The sequence below is a fragment of the Oncorhynchus keta genome, chromosome 32 (assembly GCF_023373465.1).
Source record: "Oncorhynchus keta strain PuntledgeMale-10-30-2019 chromosome 32, Oket_V2, whole genome shotgun sequence".
Taxonomy (NCBI): domain Eukaryota; kingdom Metazoa; phylum Chordata; class Actinopteri; order Salmoniformes; family Salmonidae; genus Oncorhynchus; species Oncorhynchus keta.
Genome location: NC_068452.1, coordinates 25,222,094 through 25,245,474, shown reverse-complemented (window position 1 = coordinate 25,245,474; position 23,381 = coordinate 25,222,094). Strand labels below are relative to the sequence as shown.

Below are 23,381 nucleotides of genomic sequence, written 5' to 3'. Positions count from 1 at the left end.
GACCAGTGGAAAGAGTGCCTCCTACTGGCCCTGCAACACCACTTCCAGCAGCATCTGGTCTCCCTTCCAGGAACTGACCTGGACCAACCCTGCTTAGCTTCAGAAGCAAGCCAGCAGTGGTATGCTGGGTGGTATGCTGCTCATTGTACCCTCAAAGCTCATCACTAAGCTAAGGACTCTAGGACTAAACACCACCCTCTGTAACTGGATCCTGGACTTCCTGACGGGCCGCCCCCAGGTGGTGAGGGTAGGTGGTGGTGAGGTGGTGAGGGTAGGACCGAGCACGCCCCCATTCTCATCGACGGGGCTGTACTGGGACAGGTTGAGAGCTTCAAGTTCCTCGGTGTCCCCATCAACAACATACTAGAATGGTCCAAACACACCAAGACAGTCATGAAGAGGACACGACAAAGCCTATTCCCCCTCAGGAAACTAAACGGATTTGGCATGGGTCCTGAGAACCTCAAAAGATTCTACAGCTGCAACATCGAGAGCATCCTGACCGGTTGCATCACTGCCTGGTACAGCAATTGCCTCCGACCGCAAGGCCGCAAGGGGCGGCAAGGGGTGGCAGAGTAGCCTAGTGGTTAGAGCGTTGGGCTAGTACCCGAAAGTTTGCAAGTTCGAATCCCCGAGCTGACAAGGTACAAATCTGTCGTTCTGCCCCTGAACAGGCAGTTAACCCGCTGTTCCTAGGCCGTCATTGAAAATAAGAATTTCTTCTTAACTGACTTGCCTAGTAAAATAAAGGTTAAATAAATTTAAAAATATATATATATTTAAACTTCAGAGGGTAGTGCGTACGGCCCAGTACATCACTGGGGCTAAGCTGCCTGCCATCCAGGACCTCTACACAAGGCGGTGTTAGGGGAAGGCCCTAAAAATTGTCAAAGACCCCAGCCACCCCAGTCATAGACTGTTCTCTCTACTACCGCATGGCAAGCGGTACCGGAGTGCCAAGTCAAGGTCAAAAAGGCTTCTCAACAGTTTTTACCCCCAAGCCATAATCCTGAACAGGTAACCAAACGGCATGAGGGACAAGGTGGTCACACCAGATACTGACTGGTTTTCTGATCCACGCCCCTATCTTTTTTTTAAGGTATCTGTGACCAACAGATGCATATCTGTATCTCAGTCATGTGAAATCCATAGATTAAGTCCTAATTAATTTATTTCAATTGACTGATTTCCTTGTATGAACTATAACTCAGTAAAATCTTTGACATTGTTGCATGTTGCATTTAATATTTTTGTTCAGAGTATATACTGTATAGGCTACATCGAGCAAAGGGATCATGTGCTTTATATTTGGCTGCTACTTCTGTGTTTGCATGTGATCAGGGGTGTATTCATTCCGCCGATTCTGTTGAAAAGCCTTTCTTAAATAGAAACAAAATGGAACGAAACGGGGATAAACATACCTGAATATGTCCAATAGAAACTCTCGTCTGCAACTGTTGGACTCATTTTTACAACCTAGATCAGCTAGATGCAGGCAAGAGTGTGCATGGCGGTATTGAATGTGTCACTGTCTGTCACCTTCATTACTCTGATTTCTCTGGACCTGTGCGCCTACATGTAGTAGCCTAAGCCTATCCATGTTACATTGAGCAGGGTGAAGTATGAACGACAGTTATCCAATATGCTGTAATAGAAATAAGGCCATGCTCATAAAAACATTGAAATAAAGTCCTCCCTCATCATAAATGGCATCTACCGCCACTGTCTGCACATGGTGAGCAATATTTTTGTAACATCAAAGCACATGCATATCGTGTCGGCACCTAAGTAATAATCATTTAATGGGTGCTTACGTTAGTCTTGTACGAGTGTGTATTATACACATGTATGAAATGGAAATGTGTTTCTTGCATTTCCCCGCTCTCCCTGAGATAGTGGGTTCATAGCCATTGTCAACGGCAATCCTGGAAAAGTAAGGATTTAGTGCCGATCTCAAGGGCACATCAACAGATGTTTTACCTCGTCGGCTCAGGGATTTGAACTAGCAACCGTTGGTTTACTGGCCCAACACTTTAACATCTAGGCTACCTGCTACCGTATCAGGACAATATCGTTTTGTGAGGTCCCTCGTACTCAGGTTCAACTAGACTATGGGTATTTCTGTCTGCTTTGCTGTGATATTTTACTCTTTCATATCCAGGGTAAGGCAAGGATCCTGCAGGGACGTGTGTGTGTGTGTGTTGTGTGTGTGTGTGTGTGTGTGTGTGTGTGTGTGTGTGTGTGTGTGTGTGTGTGTGTGTGTGTGTGTGTGTGTGTGTGTGTGTGTGTGTGTGTGTGTGTGTGTGTGTGTGTGTGTGTGTGTGTGTGTGTGTGTGTGTGTGTGTTATTCCTTGACATGCCATCATGATACTAAACTGTGACAATCGTGTGTCACCACCATCGGGTAAATGCCGGCGAGACAGTAATTGCCAAAGGCTGATTGGCCTCAAGCGAATGGATGTGAGCTGAACAGATGTAATGCTCCTACTGACCACTTGAGGGAAGCCTTGTCACTGCAATAGGCTGGAGAGGCAGAGTGGAAGAGAGAGAGAGCCAGCAGGTGAGCTGAGGAGGCCTGACATGTCTTGGATAGAGCTCAGCAAGCTGTCTCCTCTCATAACATGTCAACCCATGCCCCTACGCAGCAAACCCCATATCACTCACCATCTCCCCAGCCCCTGCCCAGTGTCGGTATCTGGGTAGGAGAGGCTTGTCTGACAAGATCAATCAGTCACCATACACAAAGAGGAGAGGGGATGACATGGGCATACTGTCACACCCAGGCAGTCTGTCATCATTATGAGTGGCTGCTGTTTTAGAGGGTCATTTGATGCTGACGCATAATCCCTACAGGGTAAACTGACACCATCTTCTATGGGCAGAGTAAGCAGAAGGTCTGAAACATGACACTATTGCCTGGTTCAAGAAACACTTTCACAAGAACAAGAGAAAGTAATGATGATAACAACCACCACCTGATGACGACGATGATAATCAACTGCTTCGCACATACTCACTCCACCACCCCCACTCTGTAGCATCCACCTGGGTGATGCACGACATGGCAGCCATTTTGCTCCATGAAAAGCCTATTAATTCCCACTTCATTTCACAGTCAGATCCATTAGGCTTCCAATTTTCTCCACTTCTATAATTACCTTCCTATTATTGATTAACTTTCTATTTCATCAACTCGTTTAGTTAGTTAGGTCCACACTGAAAGCTCCTCGCATGGCCAGTACTTTGAGAGAGGGGGTTCATTCAGCTTGAGTTAAAAGATAGCTGTGTGTGTGTGTGTGTGTGTGTGTGTGTGTGTGTGTGTGTGTGTGTGTGTGTGTGTGTGTGTGTGTGTGTGTGTGTGTGTGTGTGTGTGTGTGGTGGCGAGCGGGGCTGTAGCGGTTGAGTGTGCATATTACAGGGTGATTTAAGGAGGAGTCAGGGAGCAGGGTAACTGATGGGCTTTCAGGAGAAGAGGAGAGGAGAGGAGGAGAAGAGGAGCTGTGGGCTGGATCACCTCGTTCCTCTTCCTCATTAATACCCATCCCACACAGCCTGCCTACTCACTCCTCCTCTTCCTCATTATACCCTCACCATGCAGCCTGCTCCTTCTCCTCCTCTCCCTCTTCTTCCTCTCCCTCATCTTCCTCATTAAGACCCACCCTGATTGCATCTTCCTCCTCCTCTTCCTCCAGTCCATCTGAGTAGAGAGGGGGTGTGTATGAGGTGATGTTTCTGAACAGGCTGCAGACTAGCTGTGAGTTGGACAGAGTAATGGAACCCAACACGGTCATGGTGTTGAACACTGAATGTCTTGTCCTGTCTTGTCTGCACTCATCTACATACCCTTGCAGCCTCCCTCACAGTCTCATCGTCTCTCTCTGTGACTGTGTGCTATTCAATGAACACACTAAAGAGTCAGGAGAGAACTGCGACAGAAGGCGTGAAAGAGAGGGAGAGACTGAAAATAAAGGAGGGATGTAAGCATGTAAAGAAAGGCTGGAGTAAGGGAGGAGACGCTGACAGCCAGGGAGTAGAGAGGGAGGCAGCCAGGGAGGGGACGAGAGAGAGGGAGGCAGCCAGGGAGGGGACGACAGAGAGGGAGGCAGCCAGGGAGGAGAGAGAGAGATGGAGGCAGCCAGGTAGGGAACAGGAGAGAGGGAGGCAGCCAGGGAGGAGAGAGAGAGATGGAGGCAGCCAGGGAGGAGAGAGAGAGATGGAGGCAGCCAGGGAGGAGAGAGAGAGATGGAGGCAGCCAGGGAGGGGACAAGAGAGAGGGAGGCAGCCAGGGAGGGGACAAGAGAGAGGGAGGCAGCCAGGGAGGGGACGAGAGAGAGGGAGGCAGCCAGGGAGGGGACAAGAGAGAGGGAGGCAGCCAGGGAGGAGAGAGAGAGAGGGAGGCAGCCAGGGAGGGGACGAGAGAGTGGGAGGCAGCCAGGGAGGGGACGAGAGAGAGGGAGGCAGCCAGGGAGTGGACGAGAGAGAGGGAAGCAGCCAGGGAGGGGACGAGAGAGGGAGGCAGCCAGGTAGGGGACGAGAGAGAGGGAGGCAGCCAGGGAGGGGACGAGAGGGAGGGAGGCAGCCAGGGAGGGGACGAGAGAGAGGGAGGCAGCCAGGGAGGGGAGAGAGAGAGGGAGGCAGCCAGGGAGGGGACGAGAGAGAGAGGCAGCCAGGGAGGAGAGAGAGAGATGGAGGCAGCCAGGTAGGGGACAGGAGAGAGGGAGGCAGCCAGGGAGGGGACGAGAGAGAGGGAGGCAGCCAGGGAGGGGACGAGAGAGAGGGAGGCAGCCAGGGAGGGGACGAGAGAGAGGGAGGCAGCCATGGAGGAGAGAGAGAGAGGGAGGCAGCCAGGGAGGAGAGAGAGAGATGGAGGCAGCCAGGTAGGGGACGAGAGAGAGGGAGGCAGCCAGGGAGGGGACGAGAGAGAGGGAGGCAGCCAGGGAGGGGAGAGAGAGAGGGAGGCAGCCAGGTAGGGGACGAGAGAGAGGGAGGCAGCCAGGGAGGGGACGAGAGGGACGGAGGCAGCCAGGGAGGGGACGACAGAGAGGGAGGCAGCCAGGGAGGGGACGAGAGAGGGAGGCAGCCAGGGAGGGGACGACAGAGAGGGAGGCAGCCAGGGAGGGGACGACAGAGAGGGAGGCAGCCAGGGAGGGGACGAGAGAGGGAGGCAGCCAGGGAGGGGACGACAGAGAGGGAGGCAGCCAGGGAGGGGACGAGAGAGAGGGAGGCAGCCAGGGAGGGGACGAGAGAGGGAGGCAGCCAGGTAGGGGACGAGAGAGAGGCAGGCAGCCAGGGAGGGGACGAGAGGGAGGGAGGCAGTCAGGGAGGGGACGAGAGAGAGGGAGGCAGTCAGGGAGGGGACGAGAGAGAGGGAGGCAGCCAGGGAGGGACGAGAGAGAGGGAGGCAGCCAGGGAGGGGACGACAGAGAGGGAGGCAGCCAGGGAGGGGACGAGAGAGAGGGAGGCAGCCAGGGAGGGGACGAGAGAGAGTTAGGCAGCCAGGTAGGGGACAGGAGAGAGGGGAGGCAGCCAGGAATGGGACGAGAGAGAGGGAGGCAGCCAGGGAGGGGACGAGAGAGAGGGAGGCAGCCAGGGAGGGGACGAGAGAGAGGGAGGCAGCCAGGAGGGGACGAGAGAGAGGGAGGCAGCCAGGGAGGGGACAAGAGAGAGGGAGGCAGCTAGGGAGGAGAGAGAGAGGGAGGCAGCCAGGGAGGGGAGAGAGAGAGGGAGGCAGCCAGGGAGGGGACGAGAGAGAGGGAGGCAGCCAAGGAGGGGACAAGAGAGAGGGAGGCAGCCAGGGAGGAGAGAGAGAGAGGGAGGCAGCCAGGGAGGGGACGAGAGAGAGGGAGGCAGCCAGGGAGGGGACAAGACCGAGGGAGGCAGCCAGGGAGGGGACGAGAGGGACGGAGGCAGCCAGGGAGGGGACGACAGAGAGGGAGGCAGCCAGGGAGGGGACGAGAGAGAGGGAGGCAGCCAGGGAGGGGATGACAGATAGGGAGGCAGCCAGGGAGGGGACGACAGAGAGGGAGGCAGCCAGGGAGGGGACGAGAGAGGAGGCAGCCAGGGAGGGGACGACAGAGAGGGAGGCAGCCAGGGAGGGGACGAGAGAGAGGGAGGCAGCCAGGGAGGGGACGAGAGAGGGAGGCAGCCAGGTAGGGGACGAGAGAGAGGGAGGCAGCCAGGGAGGGGACGAGAGGGAGGGAGGCAGCCAGGGAGGGGACGAGAGAGAGGGAGGCAGCCAGGGAGGGGACGAGAGAGAGGGAGGCAGCCAGGGAGGGGACGAGAGAGAGGGAGGCAGCCAGGGAGGGGACGAGAGAGAGGGAGGCAGCCAGGGAGGGGACGAGAGAGAGGGAGGCAGCCAGGGAGGGGACGAGAGAGAGTTAGGCAGCCAGGTAGGGGACAGGAGAGAGGGAGGCAGCCAGGAAGGGGACGAGAGAGAGGGAGGCAGCCAGGGAGGGGACGAGAGAGAGGGAGGCAGCCAGGGAGGGGACGAGAGAGAGGGAGGCAGCCAGGGAGGGGACGAGAGAGAGGGAGGCAGCCAGGGAGGGGACAAGAGAGAGGAGGCAGCTAGGGAGGAGAGAGAGAGGGAGGCAGCCAGGGAGGGGAGAGAGAGAGGGAGGCAGCCAGGGAGGGGACAAGAGAGAGGGAGGCAGCCAGGGAGGGGACAAGAGAGAGGGAGGCAGCCAGGGAGGGGACGAGAGAGAGGGAGGCAGCCAGGGAGGGGACGAGAGAGAGGGAGGCAGCCAGGGAGGGGACAAGAGCGAGGGAGGCAGCCAGGGAGGGGACAAGAGAGAGGGAGGCAGCCAGGGAGGGGACGAGAGAGAGGGAGGCAGCCAGGGAGGGGACGAGAGAGAGGGAGGCAGCCAGGGAGGGGACAAGAGAGAGGGAGGCAGCCAGGGAGGAGAGAGAGAGGGAGGCAGCCAGGGAGGGGACGAGAGAGAGGGAGGCAGCCAGGGAGGGGACAAGACCGAGGGAGGCAGCCAGGGAGGGGACGAGAGAGAGGGAGGCAGCCAGGGAGGGGACGAGAGAGAGGGAGGCAGCCAGGGAGGGGACGAGAGAGAGGGAGGCAGCCAGGGAGGGGACGAGAGAGAGAGGCAGCCAATGCGCAGCTCTGCATCTTGAGAGAGAGCGAGTGAGGGAGAGAGAGGCTCTGGCAGGCAGTTGCTCTCAAACGGATAGACCCAGTGAGATGCTGCTGCTGGATGTGAGCTCCTGTCCTCCTCTGCTCTCTGGTTCTAGCTCTAGCTGATTGATTGACTAAGCCTGGGTCTGTGGTTTTCAGAGCTGCTCTAGTTTTTTCCCTGGGCTGAGGAGAGAGCCACCGTGCTGGGGCTGTGTCTCTGGCTAACTGCCTGTCCTCCTGGTTCTCTGCTCCTACCTGGCTGACTAACTGGTCCCGGTGCAGGCAGAGTGGGGTGAAAGAGTGCAGGGCAGAGGGGCGGTAGGGGCTGAGGAGCGCGGAGCGGTGTGGAGGTGGGGGGACAGGCAAAATGAGTGTGCCGCTGCTGAAGATCGGGGCGGTGCTCAGCACCATGGCCATGGTGACCAACTGGATGTCCCAGACACTGCCCTCTCTGGTGGGACTCAACGGGACCACCGTCTCCCGAGGGGGCACCTCGGAGAGGATCGTCAGCGTGCGTACAGTACAGCTCTTTTCCCATCCTTTCTACCTGCCTGCTGGGTGGATGAGTTGGAGACCGGGAGAGGGGTCTCAGAGCGGTAGGGTGGTTGAAGTGGGGTTGGTGGGGGTGGAGACCGGGAGAGGGGTCTCAGAGCGGTAGGGTGGTTGAAGTGGGGTTGGGTATCGGAGAGGGTCTGTCTCACGGGGGCGGCGCTAAGAGAAATGATAGAGGATGAAAGCGGTGCATGTGCTGGGAGTCAGGCGAAGTGGGAATGATGTTCAGGGTCTTGTGTGAGTGATGCTCCCAGGGAACTGATCCAGAATGATTTTGCTGTGTTGATTGCTGGGAGGAGAAGGAGAATCAGGGGAGAACTGCCCTGCTGGTAAATCCTCTGTGTGCTGTGGGTGATCAGAGCTGGGATACTGCTGCTGTAGTGAGGGATGAGGATGTTGACTGATATCTGAGAGCGCTGGAGGGTGTAACTGATGATATGCAAACTCTGAGGTGATGAGGAAGATGATGGGGGGAGATTTGGGCTCCAGCTCCTACACACCCTATTCCAGTTGGATGCGTATCTCGTTCCCCCATCTCTCTTTCCTTCGTCCCCGGTGTCAGAATCCACCGACCCTGTATAGGTGTATGCGTTCAGAATCCCAGCCAGGGACCTTCATTTTGTTATCTCCTTGAAAGGTACATTATGTTGGGTCTCATGTGAGGAGCGTGTTAAAAGATTGAGATGTGAAGGCTTGTGTAGCTTGTTGTGGATGTACACCTGTGTACACTGTGATGCATGTGTGGTGTGACTGTGCATATGGGTGCTCCATATGGATGAGATGAGAGGTGTTGAGAAGTGTCAAGCAGAGGAATGCATCTGTCATGTTCAGGATCATTAGTAGCGAGTGATAGCCTTTGGTTCTTTCCTGAGTCTATTTTCATGGCATCTGCTCCCTTATTAAACGTCCAGCCCTGATGAAATGTGTGTGTCCAGCACTGTCCATCTGTGTGTGTCCAGCTCCGTCCGTGTGTGTGTGTCCAGCTCCGTCCGCGTGTGTGTGTCCAGCTCTGTCCGTGTGTGTGTGTCCAGCACTGTCCATCTGTGTGTGTCCAGCTCCGTCCGTGTGTGTGTGTCCAGCACTGTCCGTGTGTGTGTGTCCAGCTCTGTCCGTGTGTGTGTCCAGCTCTGTCCGTGTGTGTGTGTCCAGCACTGTCCATCTGTGTGTGTCCAGCACTGTCCATCTGTGTGTGTCCAGCACTGTCCATCTGTGTGTGTCCAGCTCTGTCCGTGTGTGTGTGTCCAGCTCTGTCCGTGTGTGTGTGTCCAGCACTGTCCATCTGTGTGTGTCCAGCTCTGTCCGTGTGTGTGTCCAGCTCTGTCCGTGTGTGTGTGTCCAGCACTGTCCATCTGTGTGTGTCCAGCTCTGTCCGTGTGTGTGTGTTTGCGCGCATGCCTGCCTCATTGCCTGCCTTCCTTAGTGTGTGTGTGTGTGTGTGTGTGTGTGTGTGTGTGTGTGTGTGTGTGTGTGTGTGTGTGTGTGTGTGTGTGTGTGTGTGTGTGTGTGTGTGTGTGTGTGTGTGCGCACACACTTGCAGGTGTGTATTTATTGGTCATTTCTCCCTATGGTCTCAGGAGCTGGGGTCCATCTGTCCAGAGAATTATGACTCTATCTTCCCAATCTTTCCTCTATCACAGAGCCCTATCCTCAATCAGTCCAGTCATATCATAAAAGCATGCTGCACCAACAAATACCACTTTATTGCACTGAGGCACCCAGCTGTAATAACTGTCTCAGCGGCTCACTGGAGGAAACATTGTTGATGTTTTCACGGTTGAGGCTGAGCTCTATGAAGGTGTTGACCTTGTAGAGAGAGGTCTAGCAAAACATTCCCTGAGATGTATTTATCTATTCTACAAGCGCAGCTCAAGACAGGTATTTCTCTTCAAGTTCAATATCAATATAGCTTGTGTCTGATCTGTGTGTTTTTCAGAGTTTTATATTTTGAGGAACTAGGAAGGATGACATTCCCATAGTGTCCCTGAATGAGTGGTACAGGAGTGGTTCTACTTCCTGCCTGGGTGGGTTTGGTCTAAGTGGACTTGGACTGCAGGACCTGGCTGCTGATTGGAGGACGGCTTATAATAATGGCTAGAACGGAGCAAAAGGAATGGCATCAAACACAAGGAAACCATGTTTGATGTATTTAATACCATTCCACTAATTCCACTCCAGCCATTACCTCAAGCCCGTCCTACCCAATTAAGATGCCACCAACCTCCTGTGGTCCCAATGTCCATACCAGCATCCCACTTAGAATTCATGGCCAATACATGACATCATTTGAAGTAGATGGTATATTAGTATTGATAGTTAGTGTGGCTATTGAAACAGAGCCATGGTCTGGAAGAGCTACTTCAGGAGGGGCATTGACATCAGTTCTGCTTCCATGGTTGATGTGGTGGATCTGGACTTGATGTTGTGGTGATGGAGTCATCAGAGAGGAGGACTATTTCTCTTTTACCATTTCACATGTTCTGGTTCAACAAAGAGCCCATTTGCGTTGCTCCTTATTTTTCATCACTCTCAAAGCAACATCGAAGGCTTCCATCAACAACATTTTCATATATTAAAGTCCCAATGACAAATACTTTGAGACATGGTAGATTGGGTGGAATCTAAACACGTAAAACGCTCTAAGGTTCAGCCATGCAGATGAGCTGGAGGTTAAACCTATGGAAGCAATGGGGGTTAAAGCATTAGAGGAACATTTGACTAACGTTGTTGTTCGGTTCATTTCAAACCCGCTAGTCCTTTCTTGGGTCGTCTTGTGATGTTGTGGCACCAGTGTCCCGATGGCCATGTATGACTGCTCCTCACCCTAGTGTCCCCATGATCAGTGTCCCGATGGCCATGTATGACTGCTCCTCACCCTAGTGTCCTCATGATCAGTGTCCCGATGGCCATGTATGACTGCTCCTCACCCTAGTGTCCCCATGATCAGTGTCCCGATGGCCATGTATGACTGCTCCTCACCCTAGTGTCCTCATGATCAGTGTCCCGATGGCCATGTATGACTGCTCCTCACCCTAGTGTCCCCATGATCAGTGTCCCGATGGCCATGTATGACTGCTCCTCACCCTAGTGTCCCCATGATCAGTGTCCCGATGGCCATGTATGACTGCTCCTCACCCTAGTGTCCTCATGATCAGTGTCCCGATGGCCATGTATGACTGCTCCTCACCCTAGTGTCCCCATGATCAGTGTCCCGATGGCCATGTATGACTGCTCCTCACCCTAGTGTCCCCATGATCAGTGTCCCGATGGCCATGTATGACTGCTCCTCACCCTAGTGTCCCCATGATCAGTGTCCCGATGGCCATGTACTGCTCCTCACCCTAGTGTCCCCATGATCAGTGTCCCGATGGCCATGTATGACTGCTCCTCACCCTAGTGTCCCCATGATCAGTGTCCCGATGGCCATGTATGACTGCTCCTCACCCTAGTGTCCCCATGATCAGTGTCCCGATGGCCATGTATGACTGCTCCTCACCCTAGTGTCCCCATGATCAGTGTCCCGATGGCCATGTATGACTGCTCCTCACCCTAGTGTCCCCATGATCAGTGTCCCGATGGCCATGTATGACTGCTCCTCACCCTAGTGTCCCCATGATCAGTGTCCCGATGGCCATGTATGACTGCTCCTCACCCCAGTGTCCCCATGATCAGTGTCCCGATGGCCATGTACTGCTCCTCACCCTAGTGTCCTCATGATCAGTGTCCCAATGGCCATGTATGACTGCTCCTCACCCTAGTGTCCCCATGATCAGTGTCCCGATGGCCATGTATGACTGCTCCTCACCCTAGTGTCCCCATGATCAGTGTCCCGATGGCCATGTATGACTGCTCCTCACCCTAGTGTCCCCATGATCAGTGTCCCGATGGCCATGTATGACTGCTCCTCACCCTAGTGTCCCCATGATCAGTGTCCCGATGGCCATGTATGACTGCTCCTCACCCTAGTGTCCCCATGATCAGTGTCCCGATGGCCATGTATGACTGCTCCTCACCCCAGTGTCCCCATGATCAGTGTCCCGATGGCCATGTACTGCTCCTCACCCTAGTGTCCTCATGATCAGTGTCCCGATGGCCATGTATGACTGCTCCTCACCCTAGTGTCCCCATGATCAGTGTCCCGATGGCCATGTATGACTGCTCCTCACCCTAGTGTCCCCATGATCAGTGTCCCGATGACCATGTACTGCTCCTCACCCTAGTGTCCCCATGATCAGTGTCCCGATGGCCATGTATGACTGCTCCTCACCCTAGTGTCCCCATGATCAGTGTCCCGATGGCCATGTATGACTGCTCCTCACCCTAGTGTCCTCATGATCAGTGTCCCGATGGCCATGTATGACTGCTCCTCACCCTAGTGTCCCCATGATCAGTGTCCCGATGGCCATGTATGACTGCTCCTCACCCTAGTGTCCCCATGATCAGTGTCCCGATGGCCATGTATGACTGCTCCTCACCCTAGTGTCCTCATGATCAGTGTCCCGATGGCCATGTATGACTGCTCCTCACCCTAGTGTCCTCATGATCAGTGTCCCGATGGCCATGTATGACTGCTCCTCACCCTAGTGTCCCCATGATCAGTGTCCCGATGGCCATGTATGACTGCTCCTCACCCTAGTGTCCCCATGATCAGTGTCCCGATGGCCATGTACTGCTCCTCACCCTAGTGTCCCCATGATCAGTGTCCCGATGGCCATGTATGACTGCTCCTCACCCTAGTGTCCCCATGATCAGTGTCCCGATGGCCATGTATGACTGCTCCTCACCCTAGTGTCCTCATGATCAGTGTCCCGATGGCCATGTATGACTGCTCCTCACCCTAGTGTCCCCATGATCAGTGTCCCGATGGCCATGTATGACTGCTCCTCACCCTAGTGTCCTCATGATCAGTGTCCCGATGGCCATGTATGACTGCTCCTCACCCTAGTGTCCCCATGATCAGTGTCCCGATGGCCATGTATGACTGCTCCTCACCCTAGTGTCCCCATGATCAGTGTCCCACATTCACACTCCTCTGAGCTACAATCAGTCTGCTCCACTTGCTTTTGTTCTTCTTTCCAACAACCATCTGAGCTGAGCTGGTCCATGCGCGTGTGGCACTGCACTCAACATCTAAAGAAGTTCACCATAGGGAGTTCTTCAAAAGGACTGAGCAACACGTGCCTGAGTCCAAACATGGCTAGCCTGGGTATAGTTAACATGGGTATGGTTAGCCTGGGTATGGTTAGTCTGGGTATGGTTAGCTTGGGTATGGTTAGCCTGGGTATGGTTAGCATGGGTATGGTTAGCCTGGGTATAGTTAGCATGGGTATGGTTAGCCTGGGTATGGTTAGCCTGGGTATGGTTAGCATGGGTATGGTTAGCATGGGTATGGTTAGTCTGGGTATGGTTAGCCTGGGTATAGTTAGCATGGGTATGGTTAGCCTGGGTATGGTTAGCATGGGTATGGTTAGCATGGGTATGGTTAGCCTGAGTATGTTTAGCCTGGATATGGTTAGCCTGGGTATGGTTAGCCTGAGTATGGTTAGCCTGGGTATGGTTAGCCTGGGTATGGTTAGCCTGGGTATGGTTAGCCTGAGTATGGTTAGCCTGGGTATGGTTAGCATGGGTATGGTTAGCATGGGTATGGTTAGCATGGGTATGGTTAGCCTGAGTATGTTTAGCCTGGGTATGGTTAGCCTGAGTATGGTTAGCCTGGGTATGGTTAGCATGGGTAGTGCAAAACCAAACCGTGAATAATCCAATAAAACAAGACACAACCTTGAGACCAGACAGTATGGCAGAACTCTATTACACTATCAAACAAGAAACAAGTGTGTGTGTGGGGGGGGGCAGTCTGTCAGACACACACTCCACACAGTGCTGTTGTCCCTTTGATCTCTTGTATTAATAATAAAGCCATGCAGAAGGCTGAAGAAGAGAAATATCAAAAGAGCCAGAGGAACAAACAATGGTCCCACACAAAGAGAGAGAGGTCTGCCACTCAGATTGGGGTCTCTACGCTAGTCTGGCTGCATGGTGTCCATGACTGTAAACTTTAGCACGTCCCAAGGCCAATCTAATAAATCTGACTCCATGATTGATTTATGACGGCAGATAAAAGGGCCAACTCAGATTAAAGTCGCTCTGTGGTCTTTTATCCATATTCATACATAGTTATTTTATGTTTGACGGTAGAACCTCTTCTCTTGTTATTTGAAGCTCTTAGATCCTCTATATGAATGAATATTTATATCTCTATGATGAATATTTATGAGGTATGATATAGCATGGAGTTATAAGTTATAGATATACATCAGATAGATAGATCACTTGTGGAAATGCTCTACTGGACACATTCACCAATCATCCTGACTGCAAACACACACACATACGGTTGAAGTCGGAAGTTTACATACACTTAGGTTGGTGTCATTAAAACTCGTTTTTCAACCACTCCACACATTTCTTGTTCACAAACTATAGGTTTGGCAAGTTGGTCAGGACATCTACTTTGTGCATGACACAAGTCAATTTTCCAACAATTGTTTACAGACAGATTATTTCACTTATAATTCACTGTATCACAATTCCAGTGGGTCAGAAGTTTACATACACTAAGTTGACTGTGCCTTTAAACAGCTTGGAAAAATTCCAGAAAATGATGTCATGGCTTTAGAAGCTTCTGATAGGCTAATTGACATAATTTGTGTCAATTGGAGGTGTACCTGTGGATGTATTTAAAGGCCTTCCTTCAAACTCAGTGCCTCTTTGCTTGACATCATGGGAAAATCAAAAGATATCAGCCAAGATCTCAGAAAAAACATTGTAGACCTCCATAAGTCTGGTTCCTTCTTGGGAGCAATTTCCCAATGCCTGAAGGTACCACGTTCATCTGTACAAACAATAGTACGCAAGTATAGACACCATGGGATCACGCAGCGGTCATACCGCTCAGGAAGGAGACGCGTTCTGTCTCCTAGAGACGAACGTACTTGGGTGCGAAAAGTGCAAATCAATCCCAGAACAACATTAAAGGACCTTGTGAAGCTTGTGGAAGGCTACCTGAAACGTTTGACCCAAGTTAAACAATTTAAAGGCAATTCTACCACATACTAATTGAGTGTATGTAAACTTCTGACCCACTGGGAATGTGATGAAAGAAATAAAAGCAGAAATAAATCATTGTCTCTAAAATTATTCTGATATTTTACTCTGATTAAATGTCAGGGATTGTGAAAAACTGAGGTTAAATGTATTTGGCTAAGGTGTATGTAAACTTCAACTGTATACACTGAATGTACAAAACATGAGGAACACCTTCCTAATATTGAGTTGCACACCCTTTTGCCCTCAGAACAGCCTCAATTCGCCAGGGCATGGACTCTACGTTCCACAGGGATGCTGGCCCATGTTGACTCCAATGCATCCTACGGTTGTGTTACGTTGGCTTGATGTCCTTTGGGTGATGGACCATTCTTGATACACACGGGAAACTGTTGGCCGTGAAATACCCAGCAGCGTTGCAGTTCTTGCCACACTCAAAGCAGTGAGCCTGGCAGCTACTACCATACCCCGTTCAAAGGCACTGAGAACATTTGTCTTACCCAATTCGCCCTCTGAATGGCACACATACACACACAGCCCATGTCTCGATTGTCTCAAGGGTTAAAAATCCTTGTTTTAACCGGTCTCCTCCCCTTCGTCTACACTGATTGAAGTGGATTTAACAAGTAACATCAATATAGGCTGATATATTTTGCCTGGATGCATCTGGTCAGTCTACAGTATGTCATGGAAAGAGCTTGATCCTAATGTTTTGTACACTCAGTGTAAATATATATATATACAGTGTTCTAGTGAAAAGTTTGGACACACCTACTCATTCAAGGTTTTTTCTTAATTTTTTAAAACTATTTTCTACATTGTAGAATCATAGTGAAGACATCAAAACTATTAAGTAACACATATGGAATCATGTAGAAACCAAGAAAGTGTTAAATGAATCAGATTCTTCAAAGTAGCCACCCTTTCTTTGCTTTGATGACACCTTTGCACATTCTCTTGTTGTGGGAATTCTTCCCTTACATTCTCAACCAGCTTCATGAGGTTGGCACCTGGAATGCATTTCAATGAACAGGTGTGCCTTGTTAAATTGTGGAATTTCTTTCCTTCTTAATGCGCTTGAGCCAATCAGTTGTGTTGTCACAAGGTAGGGGTGCTATACAGATGACAGACCTATTTGGTAAAAGAGCAAGTTCATATTATGGCAAGAACAGTTCAAATAAGCAAAGAGAAACGACAGACCATCATTACTTTTATTTATTTCATGGTTTTATTTATTTAAATCAGTTAAGAACAAATTCTTATTTACAATGATGGTCTACCAAAAGGCATCCTGGGGGGACAGGGGCTGGGATTAAAAATTAAAAATAAATACTATGTACATATAGGACAAAAAACACATCATGACAAGAGAGACAACACTACACAAAGAGAGACCTAAGACAGCAACACATGACAACACAGCATGGTAGCAACACAATATAACAACAACATGGTAGCAACACAACATGGTAGCAGCACAAAACATGGTACAGACAATATTTGGCACAGACAACAGCCCAAAAGGCAAGAAGCTAGAGACAATACATCACACAAAGCAGCCACAACTGTCAGTAAGAGTGTCCATGATTGAGTCTTTGAATGAAGAGACAGATAAAACGGTCCAGTTTGAGTGTTTGTTGCAGCTCGTTCCAGTCGCTAGCTTCAGTGAACTGAAAAGAGGAGCGACCCAGGGATGTGGGCTTTAGGGACCTTTAACAGAGTGTGACTGGCAGAATGGGTGTTGTGGAGGATGTGTGGAGGATGAGGGGTGTAGTAGGTATCTCAGATAGGGGGGATTGAGGCCTGAGAGGGTTTTATTAATAAGCATCAACCAGTGGGTCTTGAGATGGGTATACAGAGATGACGAGTTTACAAGGGAGTATAGATTGTAGTGATGTGTCCCATAAGGAGTATTGGTGGCAAATCTGATGGACGAATGGTAAAGAACATCTAGCCGCTCGAGAGCGCCCTTACCTGCCGATCTATAAATTATGTCTCCACAATCTAGCATGGGTAGGATGGTCTTCTGAATCAGGGTTAGTTTGGCAGCTGGGGTGAAAGAGGAGCGATTACGATAGAGGAAACCAAGTCTAGATTTAACTTTAGCCTGCAGCTTTGATATGAGCTGGGAGAACGACAGTGCACCGTCTAGCCATACTCCCAAGTACTTGTATGAGGTGACTACCTCAAGCTCTAATCCCTCAGAGGTAGTAATCACACCTGTGGGGAGAGGTGCATTCTTCTTACCAAACCACATTACCTTTGTTTTGGAGGTGTTCAGAAAAAGGTTTAGGGTAGAGAAAGCTTGTTGGACACTAAGAAAGCTTTGTTGTAGAGCATTTAACACAACATCCAGGGAGGGACCAGCTAAGTATAAGACTGTATCATCTTCATATAAATTGATGAGAGAGCTTCCTACTGCCTGAGCTATGTTGTTGATTTAAATTGAGAAGGGCTTGGGGCCTAGGATCGAGCCTTGGGGTTCTCCCTTGGTGACAGGCAGTGGCTGAGACAGCAGATTTTCTGGCTTTATACACTGCACTCTTTGAGAGAGGTAGTTAACAAACCAGGCCAAAGACCCCTCAGAGACTTCAATACTCCTTAGCCGGCCTACAAGAATGGAATGGTCTACTGTATCAAAAGCTTTGGCCAAGTCAATAAAAATAGCAGCACCACATTGCATACCCGAGAGAATACTATAGACATCAAGAAAGCCAGTCAGTTGATTATCGACAAGTTTTTCCAACACTTTTGATAAACAGGGTAAAATAGAAATATGCCTATAACAGTTAGGATCAGCTTGATCTCCTCCTTTCAATAAAGGACGAACCGTGGCTACCATCCAAGCAATGGGAACCTTCCCAGAAAGGAGAGATCGGCTTGGCGATGATAGGGGCAGCAACTTTAAAGAAGAAAGGGTCTAAGCCATCTGAACCAGATGTTTTTTCGGAGTCGAGTTTAAGGAGCTCCTTTAGCACCTCGGAGTCAGTGACTGCCTGCAGGGAGAAACTTTGTAGCTGGGCTGGGCGAAAATAGGGAGAAGCATTGGGGATAGTCGCATTAGAAGGGGTGGGAGATGAGGAAATGTTGGACGGGCAAGGAGGCATGGCTGAGTCAAATAGGAATCCTGACTTAATGAAGTGGTGATTAAAGAGCTCAGCCATCTGCTTCTTGTCAGAAATCACATCATCAACATTAAGGGACATGGGCAGCTGTGAGGAGGAGAGTTTATTCTCCAGGTCTTTAACCATTTTCCAGAACTTCTTGGGGTTAGATCCACAGAGAGGGAATTGCTCTTTAAAGTAACCAACTTTGGCCTTCCGGATAGCCTGAGTGCACTTATTTATCATATGCCTGAACGAGAGCCAGTCAGTCTGAGTATGCGTGTGCTGAGCCTTTCACCAAATGCAATACTCGAGGTGGAGTAACTGCAAAATCACGGTTGAACCAGGTGCTCTTTTTAATTCTCGTTTTCTTTATGGGGGGCTTGTTTGTTAACAATACCACTGAAAATATTTAAAAAAGAAGGTCCAAGAGTCTTCGGCAGAGGGGATCAAGCTGATTCTATACCATTTTATAGAGGCCAGTTCATGAAGGAAAGCTTGCTCATTAAAGTTGTTTAGCAAGCATCTATGACAAATCAGAACAGGTCATTTCACTGAGCAGCCATTACGAACACAGGCTGTAAAACAGTGATAACTAGGGTCATTACAGATAACATCAAGGAGAGTAGCCTTTTCTGGGGGTTTGGAGTCATGCCTTGTGGGATTGGTAATAATCTGAGAAAGATTTAGGGAGTCCCATTGCTTTAGGACTTGGCCATGTGGTTTAAGCATGTCCCAGTTTAGGTCACCTAGCAGGACAAGTTCAGACTTAGTGTGAGGGGCCAGGAGAGAGTTTACCGCAGGTAGGGTACAGGCCGGTGCTGATGGTGGACGATAACGCCCAGTAACAGTCAACAAAGAGCTATTTGAAAGTTTAATGCTTAAAACCAGCAAATCAAATTGTTTGGGGACAGACTTGGTGGAGACAACCGAGCACTGAAGGTGATCCTTGGTAAAGATTACCACTCGCCCACGTTTGGAAGATCTGTCTTGCTGAAAAACACCTCACAAGTACTCAACTGTCATCTTCATTAAATAATACCCGCAAAACACATGTCTCAGCGTCAACAGTGAAGAGGCGACTCCGAGATGCTGGCCTTCTTGGCAGAGTTGAAAAAAAGCCATATCTCAGACTTGCCAATAAAAATAAAAGATTTAGATGGGCAAAAGAACACGGACACTGGACAGAGGAACTCTGCCTAGAAGGCCAGCATCCCGGAGTCGCCACGTCACTGTTGACGCCTCTTCACTGTTGTGAGGCGTCTATTTCTCAAACTAGACACTCTAATGTACTTGTCCTCTTGCTCAGTTGTGCACTGGGGCCGCCCACACCTCTTTCTATTCTGGTTAGAGCCAGTTTGCGCTGTTCTGTGAAGAGAGCATTGTTTTTATTCATTGTATTCTCTTCCTGTCCTTACTTTACCAATGGTTGCGGGTGTTCATTTCATAAGGAGTTAGTTCACTAACAAAGGATGTAAAGTTGGCCCATGTTCCTCACTAGGAATTTTGTATGGGTGTGCCAGGGCCTGGTGCCAGGCTGGTCAGGGTAAGAAAGTGCAGGGCAAGTTACACTCTGACACCATTTTATAGACAGGAGCAAAGCCACGTGCCTTAATAGCACTTCAGGCCCTTCCACTGAGAAGAGCAGTATGTGGCAAGAGCAAGAGCAAGAGCAAGAGCAAGAGCAAGAGCAAGAGCAAGAGAGAGAGAGAGAGAGAGGGAGGGAGATCGGCACAAGAGGCACCTTTTAAAGAGGGACCGGGGGGAGGAGGGAGAGAAAAGAGTGATGAGTTTATGAGTCATATTATTGACCAGTAGCCATGCTGTGCTGATTGTGGTAATCAGTTTTACTCTGGACTGCATGGGGAGACCAGGGGCCCTGCTGCTGCTGTGTTGCTGTGATTGTGTGATTCTTCATTGAGTTATATTTAAGACCAGCAGCTGGCCTGCGTGCATTCAGAGGTTGTGGGACTACTGCTCATTTGAGGTAGGAGTGTGTGCGTGTGCGTGTGTGCGTGTGTGTGTGTGTGTGTGTGTGTGTGTGTGTGTGTGTGTGTGTGTGTGTGTGTGTGTGTGTGTGTGTGTGTGTGTGTGTGTGTGTGTGTGTGTGTGTGTGTGTGTGTGTGTGTGTGTGTGTGTGTGTGTGTGTGTGTGTGTGTGTGTGTGTGTGTGTGTGTGTGTGTGTGTGTGTGTGCTCATCATTGCAGGCCAGTAATGAGGAGAGGTTCAGGTGATCTTTTAACCCAGCAGATAGAGACAGATGTTTCCTGCCTGGCTGTGGGTATCGCTGGGCAGGCAGCGGCTAAAGACGGAAACACCAAGCAGACTACATCACGTTGCAGAGAGACACACTCACTGCTCACTTTCCCTCAAATACTGTACTCCAGGCTTGGAGACCCATATTCTCTCTTTCATCTGTCCTTCAACTCCCTCTCTGACTCGTTGTCTCTCTTCTTCATCTTCCTCTCTCAGACCCCTTTTTATCCCCTCTTGCCCTTCTCTCAGACCCAATCTCTCTCTCTCCCCCCCCCTCCCTCTCTCTCTCTCTCTGCTTATGAAAGTTGTAATAGACTTCCCGTCACGCTCATAAAGTGGGGAGCTGTAGATTTATAATCTAATTTATCCCAGCTTTACAGCGCTCCGCTCAGCTCTGCTCTGCTCTGCTCCAGGGTCGGCCTAATGAAACACTGGAGGAAGTCAATCCTGCAGGCTTGAGCCCGCAGTGTAGCCCAGCCGCGATCACCTAATTGGTTAATCCCCACGGTAGTTAGTTAGTTGGGGCTCTACTTGTAATGAGGCTGGCTGTGAGCTGATGGGTGAGGCGGTGGATAGCTGTTGAGATATAGTAGATGTTTGAGGAGGTAGAGATGCCAGTGGCAGGGTGGTGGTACTGCAGGAGATTGGGTCACCATGATAGAGACACTGTGATATCACCCACAGGTGTGTTGAGCTCTCAATTTATCAGTCTTTATGGTCATTGGTCAGTTTGTGATCAAAGATTGATCATTGGTTACTTATTTGGCCATTGATTACCTCCCGATTGGTCATTCACCTGACCATTGATCACTTGTCTGAGCATTTATCACTCATCTGTTTATCCACTCAGCTCCTTCAATCTCAATCTAAAATCAGCTAACTGTTTCTCTTTAGGACAATGTTTAGAGGTTAGAAAGAAACACAATCACCCATAGTTCAATGATGAGTGAGCTCAGTGATGGCCACAAAGAATTCAGCCTTCTCCCCTCATCTCATCTCACCTCTCCTCTCCTCATCTCAACTATGCTCATCTCAACTCTCCTCATCTCATCTCACCTCTCCTCATCTCTCCTCTCCTCATCTCTCCTCATCTCACCTCTCCTCATCTCACCAGTTCTCTCCTCACCTCACCTCTCCTCATTTCACCTCTCCTCATCTCAACTCTCCTCATCTCACCTCAACTCTCCTCATCTCTCCTCATCTCACCTTTCCTCTCCTCATCTGTCCTCTCCTAATCTCACCTCTCCTAATCTCACCTCTCCTCATCTCTCCTCTCCTAATCTCACCTCTCCTCATCTCACCAGTTCTCTCCTCACCTCACCTCTCCTCATTTAACCTCTCCTCACCTCACCTCTCCTCATCTCTCATTTCCTCATCTCTCCACTCCTCTTCCCCGCCTCCAGCAGGTATGGTACTGAATGTGTCACTCACTCTTCTGACTGTGCAGAGATAGAGACAGAGATAGAGACAGAGACAAGCCACCGGCTCAGCAGCTAGAGGAAATTGCTTCCCTCTCACTGAAATTAGACCCTTTTCCTATTTTCTCTGTCAGCCTTTCCTATTTTCTCTGTCAGCCTTTCTTTAACCGCATGTCTCTCTCTACTTCCTTCACTCTCTGTCTAAGTATCTCTCTGTCAATCTAGCATGGCAGGATGGCTGGTGGGGAGAAGATGGTGTGCTGTGGTGGTGTGGCAGACCCGGGTTCAAATAGTATTGGTTACCTTTCAAAAACGTTGAGTATTTAATTGAGCCTGTCTGGAGTGCCAGATGGGTGGGATTTGCACTTTGGGATTTCCTCCATTGGTTCCATTATGCCAGACGAGCTTAATCAAGCACCGTTCAAGCATTCAATAGAAAACAAATACTATTTGAACCCAGGTCTGATAGATACGCCCGGGGAGAGAGGAGAGATCCTAGTGATGATTCATGTGGAGGGGGCAGGTCAGACGTCTTAAGAGCAATGTAATTTTCATTTGACAAACTAAGCCCCATTTGATTTGTAATCCCCCGTTGTTTTTATTACCGTTGTCATCTCCTTTAATGGGCTTTCGCATGGCAGCATTGACTGTGACATCCCCAAATCTGCCGCTTTACATATTCTATGTCATCTGCAGCTCCTAATGGAGCCATTTCTGGGACACCAGCAGCACCTCTCTCCTCTCCTCAAACACCCGTCTGGATCTGTCTGTGACTGTGTCGACTGTAGCAGAATAGGATTATAGTCAGGACTTGCTTTGCTGCCTCTACAAACCTTGCCGAACATTCAGTAGATTCAGAGGTATTTTATCCTAAAGCCTAAGTTAACATACATGTTGTACTACATACACAGTTCTCCATTCAACTCTCTGTCTGTCTCAGTCAGTCAGATACTATTCAAGCTTGGCATTTGAAGCGCATAGCTGTTCCCTTGATGCTCAGGAGATTGCTGTTAAAATGCTAATGAGAGGCTGGGAGCATGCATGCATGGTGTGAGTGTGTACTGTGTGTACAGATGCTAGATGAACCATTGTAAATGTGCCTGTTCTCGTCCCGGGAGAGGGAATTTAATAACAATCATATTTACATAAATGAGTGGGTGTTGTGTAACAAAATGTCAATTCACTTAGATCCGACTCCTACACACCACTACTGCTGCTTATGGGGGCTGATGTTTACATGGATATAGATCTGCAGCTCCTGTGTGTGTGTGTGTGTGTGTGTGTGTGTGTGTGTGTGTGTGTGTGTGTGTGTGTGTGTGCGTGCGTGCGTGCGTGCGTGCGTGCGTGCGTGCGTGCGTGCGAGCGTGCGTGCGTGCGTGCGTCTGTGTGCGTCTGTGTGCGTCTGTGTGCGTGTGCGCTCCTGAATCTGCGAGGCAAATTAGCGCAGATGCACCTCTACCCCCAGTTTCCTTCTCCTTTCCTCTGCTCCCCCTGCAGCCACCTACTCCCTCCTCTGCCATTACGGGTAGATGAGGGAAATTACTTCCAGAGGTAATAGGTGGGTGGTAATGAAATTGGGTCTGATTTGAATAAGCTCTTCATTGAAAAGTCAGTGTTATGAAACATTAATGAACAGGTGATGTCTCTCTCAGCACCAGTGAATTGGCTGGAGAACACAGTCACTGTATGGGTGAAGATGTGAAGATGAGAGGATATGAGGGCAATGGTGGAGCATGTGTTGTACATGTGTTGCTGCCCCAGATGTTTTGCATATTCGTTTCATGATCATTAGGCTGATTATATACAGCTGGAGCATGTATGGTAGGCTGC

At 50.2% G+C, this 23,381-nt stretch overlaps 1 protein-coding gene across 2 annotated transcripts in view; it reads left to right on the top strand.

Moving 5' to 3' along the window:
* LOC118380115 (noelin-2) overlaps positions 1–23,381 on the top strand; it is a 108,127-nt gene that overhangs the window by 43,427 nt on the left and 41,319 nt on the right. The window contains exon 1 of one of the 2 annotated variants that reach the window (XM_052491036.1): positions 7,154–7,631. The exons of the other annotated variant lie outside the window; for it this stretch is intronic. Coding sequence (XP_052346996.1) covers positions 7,488–7,631 — 144 coding nt within the window. The 5' untranslated portion in view covers positions 7,154–7,487. Of the gene's footprint in view, positions 1–7,153; positions 7,632–23,381 lie in introns of those variants that run through there. 2 annotated transcript variants of the gene reach the window in all.